We start from the raw sequence: 9,256 nt of genomic DNA, 5'->3' as shown, positions 1-9,256 counted from the left end.
ACCTCCCTTCACCCTGCAGACTGCTGCAACATGTCCAGACCTCTGACACACGTTGATTTCACAGGATACACTATGGATCCTAGAGTAACTGATTGATTGTTTCTTCATTAAGAATAAGAAGTACCAAAGTAGTTTTCTTTAAGTCTTTGTCTCCTAGTCTTATCAGAATCAAAAATACTTCAATAATCCCAGAGGGAAATTATTTAACCTCTACTTAAACCTCTTTACTCCCACCACAGTTCCTCCCCCTTTAGGTTTTTGAATAATCCTTGAACTTCTCATTTACCCAATTAACTGAGCTTCAGAGCTTCACTCTCTGGGTTTCAGACTTCCAAAAGATTAATACGTTTCCACTCAAGCCCCTAGAAAATCAACCACAGTACACGTGGTAAATGTTATGAATCTTTCTTTTGTCTTTGGATACATTAACATTTTATTTTCCACTAATACATGTTTAGTTCAGTGTTATCTTAGAACACAGAGGAGAGACTTTAAACCGACTGTCTCAAACTCAAATTCTTGAGGGCTGATGTCCTGCAAGGTTCAGATGCTCTTCCTCATCAGGAAACTGAAAAGGACTAGACTTTCCACTAAACTGTTAAAGTACTTCTACAGAGCTACTATAGAAAGTGTTTTATGTCTCAGTATAAATGTATCATATGGGAGCCGCAGGAAAGGAAGGATTTAGTTTTTTCCCTGATGCCATCAGACTATTGAACTCTAAACTGGACTCTGCATCACACTCACACCATTATTTTGCACTAACAACGTCGCCAAACTTTGATAGTCCATTTAAATAGGATACAACTCACCGTTTTTACGGCATTTTCCACCATATTTGCACAACACTGAACTCTTTCATATTAATGGCTTTTTGCGCCATTATTTTAATTTTCTTTTCTCCTACATTGTCACATTCTGAACAGTGCTGTCCTTTATATTGTAATGTTATATATATTCCTAATGCAATCTCACTACACTGTCGCAAATTGTATGCAAAGAAATGTTTTAGTATACACCCTGTGCATACAAAATCATAATAAATTTGTCTAAGTCACCTTATTTATTAATGTTATTATTTCTCCTGGAAATAATTATGATTCAAATGGCTAACTTAGGAAGCTAGAGGTCGCTGTTGTGAAAGATCAACATGAAATGACGTGTCAGGGCACATCCTGTGGCCACTGTTTACATTAGCTTGATGAGTCTAGATGTTGTCAATCTATGCAGACTGCTGTAACCAGGATGTGCTAGTGCTCAGTCTGAAAAAAAAAAACAATAACCTTGAAATGTTTTAACACAACTCTAAACATTAGCTACAATAGAAATGCGGAAACTACCAAATGAAAACCTTGTGCGTTTGATGACAACACACGAACATCTGTCAGCAAACTACAGCTGTGTTTGAGTTGGTTTTCATCGCAGTTACATTTTCTCTCCTGTATGGATTCTCATATGTATATTTAAATTTGATTTTTGGCTAAAACTTTTTTCACATAGATAACAACCGAAAGGCTTCCGTCCTGTATGGATTCTCTTGTGTCTTTTTAAATAAGCTTTTTGGCTAAAACTTTTTCCACATAGATCACAACAGAAAGGCTTCTGTCCTGTGTGGATTGTTATGTGTGTATTCAAAGTATCTTTTCGGATAAATCTTTGTCCACATTGATCACAACAGAAAGGCTTCTGTCCTGTATGGATTCTCATGTGGGTCTTCAAACCTCTGCTGTCAATAAATGTTTGTCCACATAAATCACAACCGACAGGCTTCTGTCCTGTATGGATTCTCATATGTATATTTAAACTTGATTTTTGGCTAAAACTTTTTCCACATAGATCACAACTGAAAGGCTTCTGTCCTGTATGGATTCTCGTGTGTATTTCTAAATGTGCTTTTCGGCTAAAACTTTTTTCACATAGATCACAACGGAAAGGCTTCTGTCCTGTATGGATTCTCATGTGGGTCTTCAAACCTCCGCTGTCAATAAATGTTTGTCCACATAAATCACAACCGACAGGCTTCTGTCCTGTATGAATACTCATGTGTCTCTTTAAAACTGATGTTTGGCTAAAACGTTTTCCACATAAATCACAACTGAAAGGCTTCTGTCCTGTATGGATTCTCATGTGACTATTTAAAGTTGATGTTTGCCTAAAATCTTTTCCACATAGACAACAACTGAAAGGCTTCTGTCCTGTGTGGATTGTCATGTGTCTATTTAAAATTGATGTCTGGCTAAAACTTTTTCCACATAGATCACAACCGAAAGGCTTCTGTCCTGTATGGATTCTCATGTGTGTGTTTAAATCTGCTTTTCGGCCAAAACTTTTTTGACATAGATCACAATAGAAAGGCTTCTGTCCTATGTGGATTCTTATGTGTTTGTTTAAAGCGTATTTTCCAATAAATGTTTTACTACAGTCTTGGCAGCTAAGCTTCACTCCTGTCTGGACTTTCATTCCTGAATCCACATTTTTCTTCTCTGTAGAACATGTCTTATGTCCAGAGTCTGACAAGTCTTTTAGCCCAGAGAGACTGTGTTCTACATCACTGTCCTCTTCATCCTTCTCAGTGTCTTCAGTCTCTAAAGAAATGAAAGCATCTCCATGATCTTTTATCCTGACGGATTCTCTGGCTTTAATTTGGTCTGGATAAAGCTGTGAGAGCAGTGGAGACTGTTCATCATCCAGAGTCTTTATTGGAGCAGCAACTGGAAGCCTGATGGCATTAATCACCTCCTTCCCATTGAGCTCCTCTCCTGGCAGACTGATGTAGACTCCCTTCTCTTCCTCCTTTATTTGAGGGGGACTTGGCTGATGCAGGTCGGCACGAGGTCTTTGGTCTAAAGAATCTTCTTTAACAATCCGCTTCTGAGCAACATCTGCAGTAAACACTGAAACACATAAAATTAGAAAGGACATTGATCTCATTCTGAACTGAGGCACATTTAATAAAGATATATCTAAGTAATTAAGTTAGATTTAATTCTATGATTTAACTAATTTTTCTTAGTGTTTAGTTTTAACTGTTTCTTATACAATAGAGAACAGTAAAAGTCTGGATTTTTTAATTATATAGCATTGCCAACCTGACAGTGTCAACATGGTCTCAGAGGAAACAGATCACCATCAATGGCACTGACTCCGCTTCCTGGGAACTATCATCTCCCAGGACCTAAAGTGGGAGCTGAACATCGACTCCCTCACCAAGAAAGCCCAGCAGAGGATGGACTTCCTGAAGAAGGCAGCTGAAGAAATTCAACCTGCCAAGGACAATGATGGTGCAGTTCTACTCCTCCATCATTGAGTCCATCCTCACCTCCTCCATCACCATCTGGTACTCTGGTGCCACCGCTAAGGACAAGGGCAGACTGCAGCGTGTCATCAGGTCTGCAGAGAAGGTGATTGGCTGCAATCTTCCATCTCTCCAGGACCTGTACGCCTCCAGGACTCTGAGGCGTGCAGGGAAGATTGTGGCTGATCCCTTCACCCCAGTCACAGACTATTTCAGTCACTTCCCTCTGGCAGGAGGCTGCAGTCCATCAGGACCACAACCTCACGCCACAAGAACAGCTTTTTCCATCTGCTACCAGCCTTATGAACAAGGCCAAGAGCCGCCTGTGACACTGGACACTGTCTCTCTCCCCCGTTCACGACTTACAAGCCTCTGCATTACATTAACGCACAGTTTACTGAGTGTATACAGCTTCTGTATATATATCTATTCTATTTTATTTTGCCTGCACCACCAACACCAAGTCAAAGTCCTTGTAAGTGCAAACCTACTTGGTGATTAAACTTGATTCTGATTCTGATGCAGTTAACAGAAGAAATCATAGAAAGAATGGATAAAAGTAAATTATCAACGGGTGTATTTCTTGATCTCAAGAAAACATTTCATTCCACCAATCATGAAACCTTACTAAAAAACTGGAAATGTATGGATTTATGGGGTAGCATTAAGAAATAGCTAATCACAAAACAGAATTGTTAAATATAAATTTGTGGGGTCCCGCATGAGTCTATGCAGGACCCCATACTTTCTAATTTGTATATAAATAAGATATTCCATGTATCACACTTGGAAAGTGTTGTCCTAGTGGTTAGAGCGGCGCACTTGCGCTCTGAGAAGGTTGCAAGTGCCAGGTTCGATCTCCACAGCCGGCACTCCGGGTCCCTGAGCAAGACCCTTAACCCCAGATTGCTCCCCAGGCACCGCACAGTGACGATGGGTTAAAATTCAGAAGTGAATTTCTACATTGTGAGATCAATAAAGTTCTATTAATAAACTTGCTCAAATATATATTTGCAAATGATACTAGCATCTTCTGTATTAGAGAAAAAAAAATCCAACAACTCACAAAGGAGGCCACTATAGAAATGAAAAAACTAAAACATTGGTTCAAAGTTAATAAATTGTCATTAAATTTAGATAAAACAAAATTCACGATTTTTGCAAAACCGCAATAAATTAGAAAACAATGCAATCAAATAATTATTGACAGTGTTGATTTAGAACGAGTCAAATTTCTGGGTGTTTTACTGGATGATGAATTTATCTTGAAACTTCAGATCTGCCAAGTAAAATCAAGACTAGTCAAAAGTGTTGCTGTTTTGAGGAGAATATGATTTGTTCTGGACCACAAATATCTGGTTATTTTATTTAATACTCTCATTGTACCATATTTAAATTATTGTAACAAGGTTTTGGGCAATACATACAAAACAAATTTCCAGCCAGTATACGTCATACTAAAAGTGATAAACTGATTTGCTATCTTGTGACTCTCAGCCATGTTCAAAGTTAACAGTGAGAACAGCTAATGTGATTTAATGAGCTTGTTTTACATGTCTTACAGGGGTCATGAATACAACTCTCAATTTCTGGGGTCTTGGGGGAAGTGTCGGCCCGAGCCCCTTGGGGGCCCTAAGCAGAATTTTATTTGGGTCCCCCCCTCCCACCACGCAGAACCACCTATGACACAAACGTCATGCTATAATGTAATAGCGAATATTAGAAACGAATACAGTGAGGTTACGTATCAATACAAAATAAATAAACAATACTTAAAATACTTCCCTCTTTTATTAAATCTTCTGAATAAAAACTGTCACAAAACATAAAATGTCATCATCATTCATTTATATCAGTGGTCCCCAACCTTTTTATCACTACGGACCGGACACATCACTAACCAACATTACCATATGTGTGTGTGCGTGTGTATATATATATATATATATATATATATATATATCCACACACACACACACATGTATACATGTGTACATTCTCGCTGCACTCTTGTTCCTCTTAAGATCGTGTAAAGCTTTTGCTTTTCTGTGGAGAGAAACAAAATGAGTTTGTCTAAATTATTTGGTACCCTGTGGAAAACGTGGCTTTTACTGTAAAATGAAAAATGATTACAGTCACACCATCCCTTTGTTTCTTGTGTACTTTTAGTACATGTAATTAAGACATGCATTTATTAGTTAAAGTTCAGCTAAACTTGTTACAGTGTGAAAGATTTTACTGCGGATAAACAACATATTAGATACATTAAATAATGAAACTAATAATAAATACTTTAAGTGTAGTTTAAAAAGTTATTTGACAAATTTAGTTGCAGATTAGATTATATATTAATTAGATTTTTATGTAAAATTTAATATAAAGTAAAAGCTATATGATAAGAAACACTGCACAAAAAGATGTGTAAAATTGTTTTTGTCACTCTTGTTAAATCTGACTAATCCCGAGTGGACAGATAATACAACTTTACAAAGTAAAAAAAAGACTCAGGTTTTCAAGTTTAAATTTGATATTTTTCCATAAATTTACATACAACACAATTTTACTAACACTATCAATCTGGCAAAAGCCCTACATGAGCGTAGGGCCACAGCGGAGGGTCATCCGCATTGTGGACGCCTTTGCAAGTAGTGACAGTGGAGAGGAAAACTCCCCTCTAGAACAGCCATCTGCCACTACTGACTGGGAGTTGGAGAAGATAGGGCAGGACACAAAAACAGCACAGAAACACTGATCCACAAATACTTTCTATGTTAAAGAGGGTAATGGCTGACAATCTGACCCCTAGGATGCCGTCACAGCTAAACAGAATGCCATGGCACATGTACCTATTATGAAGAGAAAAAAACAAAACAGAGAGATTTGAACATAAAGTTCAAATAACAACAAATAATACAAAAAAAGGACCCAAAAGGGTGTAAGTGTTGATTTTGCTAAATAGGAGTAGAAAAGTTAGTTATTCAATCAAAACCGTTCAGACATTTTTTAAATAGTTGCTGCGCTTTGGTTTCACCTATACTTTGACAACATATCCTGGTACTTTTCCAGTCAGAAGTTTACATACACTGATCGCGGAGATGACTTTTAGAAAAAAAAAACATTTTTAAAACAAGCAATTTGGTGAAAAGGCGTGAATTTATAGTTTTTTTTTCCTTTGCCACTCTAGACAGGGTCAAAACTTCTACAGGCTAAACCTCTCCATATGTTCACCTAAATATTTTAACCAACGGTGCTGAATGAATGACTTTTGCCAAGGCTGAGGCCATGTTTGGGCAAATAAAAACAATTCAATTCAATTCAATTTTATTTATATAGCACCAAATCATGAAACATGTCATCTCAAGGCACTTTACAAAATCAAGTTCAATCATATTTTACAGATTGGGTCAGATTATACAGATTGGTCAAAAATGTCCTATATAAGGAAACCAGTTGATTGCATCAAAGTCCCAACAAGCAGCATTCACTCCTGGAGAAGCGCAGAGCCACAGGAAGAGTCATCTGCATTGTACATGGCTTTGCTGCAATCCCTCATACTGAGCAAGCATGAAGCGACAGTGGGAAGAAAAACTCCCCATTAACGGGAAGGAAAACCTCCGGCAGAACCGGGCTCAGTATGAACGGTCATCTGCCTCGACCGACTGGGGTTACAGAAGACAGAGCAGAGACACAACAAGAGACACAAACAAGCACAGAAGCACACATTGATCTAGTAATCTGTTCTACATTAGATGGTAGTAGCGGGTGAGCCGTCTTCTCTGGATGATGTCACAGTTAACAGAACGCCAGACCAGGAGTACCTACTATGAAGAAAAAGAGAGAGAGCAAAAAATTAAAAGCAGAAATGACAACACATAATGCATAATTGAAGAACAGTAGAACTCAATAGAGTGAGAAAATTAGACCCAGATATGCTCCAGTAGCCTAAGCCTATAGCAGTAAAACTATAAAGGTAGCTGAGAGTAACATGAGCCACTCTAGTAACAATGAGCACAAAATAGGCAAACTTTTCTTTTTAGCCATCAAAAGGTTTAGGACTCATTGACCGCAGACATTACCTTTACATGTCTTAACTAGGGCTCTCATATACTATTATTTTAATAAATGATTATTCTAATGATTGTTCGGACAATCGAGTAATCAATGAAAATGGACACATTCTGCAGATCCTTCACATAATTACTTAAGCTAAGCTTATTGTATGAGTAATAGAAAGGAAAAAATACTAATGCTCACTTTGAATAACGGATAAATCTCCAACTAAAAAGTTCTAGGATCAAACTGTTAAAGATTCAGCTTATTCTGGTTGACTTAACATCAATACAGTGCAGCTGCCTCTGTAGTGAAAATGGTCACAAAAAAGTATAACGTTTCACTTGTACATTTTGGAATTTTCTTTAAGATTACAATCGATTGTATTCTATTTATACAAATCAGATCCTTCTAGTGTACTGCAGGGCAAAGTTAAACTTAGTTTTCTCTTTTGGCTTTCTCTGTCTTGAAACCCCCCCTCCCTGGGCTGCCACCTTACCGTGGTGGAGGGGTTTGAGTGGCCAATGACCCTAGGAGCTATGCTGTCAGGGGCTTTATGCCCCTAGTAGGGTCACCCAAGGCAGACAGGTCCTAGGTAAGGGACCAGACAAAGAGCAGCCCAAAAACCCTTTATGATAAGTACAATTAATGGACGTTGTGTTCCCTCGCCCGGACACGGGTCACCGGGGCCCCACTCTGGAGCCAGGCCTGAAGGTGGGGCAAGTTGGCGAGGGCCTGATGGCCGGGCTTTTGCCCATGGAGCCCGGCCGGGCTCAGCCCGAAGAGGCGACATGGGTCCCCCTTCCGATGGGCTCACCACCTGTCGGAGGGGCCAAAGGGGTCGGGTGCAATGTGTAACGGGTAGCAGTGGAGGGCGGGGACCTTGGCGTTCCGATCCTCGGCTGCAGAAGCTGGCTCTTGGGACGTGGAATGTCACCTCTCTGGTGGGGAAGGAGCCTGAGCTTGTGCGCGAGGTTGAGAGGTTCCGACTAGAGATAGTCGGACTCACCTCGACGCATTGCTCTGGCTCCGGAACCAGTCTCCTTGAGAGGGGCTGGACATTCTTCCACTCTGGAGTTGCCCATGGTGAGAGGCGCCGAGCTGGGGTTGGCTTACTTGTTGCCCCCCATCTCGGTGCCTGCACGTTGGGGTTTTCCCCGGTGAACGAGAGGGTGGCCTCCCTCCGCATTCGTGTGGGGGGACGGGTTCTGACTGTTGTTTGCGCTTATGCGCCAAACAGCAGTTCAGATTACCCACCCTTTTTGGAGTCCTTGGAAGGGGTACTGGAGAGTGCCCCCCCTGGGGACTCCCTTGTTTTGCTGGGGGACTTCAACGCTCACGTGTCAATGACAGTGAGACCTGGAGGGGTGTGGTTGGGAGGAATGGCCCACCTGATCTGAACTCGAGTGGTGTTCTGTTGTTGGACTTCTGTGCTCGTCATGGATTGTCCATCACAAACACCATGTTCAAGCATAAGGGTGTCCATATGTGCTCTTGGCACCAGGACACCCTAGGCTGCAGTTTAATGATCGACTTTGTTGTCGTTTCATCTGATCTGCGGCCGCATGTCTTGGACACTCGGGTGAAGAGAGGGGTGGAGCTCTCCACCGACCACTACCTGGTGGTGAGTTGGCTCCGATGGTTGGTGGAGGAAGCCGGTCAGACCGGGCAGGCCCAAACGTACTGTGAGGGTTTGCTGGGAACGTCTGGCAGAGTCCCCTGTGAGGCGGAGCTTTAACTCCCACCTCTGGGAGAACTTTGAACACGTCCCGAGGGAGGCGGGGGACATTGAGTCTGAATGGACCATGTTCTGTGCCTCTATTGTTGAGGCGGCTAGTTGGAGCTGTGGCCGCAAGGTTGTCGGTGCATGTCGCGGTGGCAACCCTTGAACACGCTGGTGGACACCAGCGG

The 9,256-nt window shown here is 40.9% G+C and overlaps 1 protein-coding gene across 1 annotated transcript; it reads right to left on the bottom strand.

Annotated features, from left to right (window-relative positions):
* Positions 1 to 315: 315 nt before the first annotated feature.
* On the bottom strand, positions 316 to 2,943 carry LOC105922282 (gastrula zinc finger protein XlCGF57.1). The gene has a single exon (XM_036133414.1). The coding sequence runs from the start codon at positions 2,929 to 2,931 to the stop codon at positions 1,426 to 1,428; it is 1,506 nt and encodes a 501-aa protein (XP_035989307.1). The 5' UTR covers positions 2,932 to 2,943; the 3' UTR covers positions 316 to 1,425.
* Between the last annotated feature and the right edge of the window lie 6,313 nt (positions 2,944 to 9,256).

The sequence above is a fragment of the Fundulus heteroclitus genome, unplaced genomic scaffold (assembly GCF_011125445.2).
Source record: "Fundulus heteroclitus isolate FHET01 unplaced genomic scaffold, MU-UCD_Fhet_4.1 scaffold_62, whole genome shotgun sequence".
NCBI lineage: Eukaryota > Metazoa > Chordata > Actinopteri > Cyprinodontiformes > Fundulidae > Fundulus > Fundulus heteroclitus.
The sequence above is the reverse complement of the archived record's forward strand: the minus strand, read 5'-3'. Positions and strand labels throughout refer to the sequence as shown.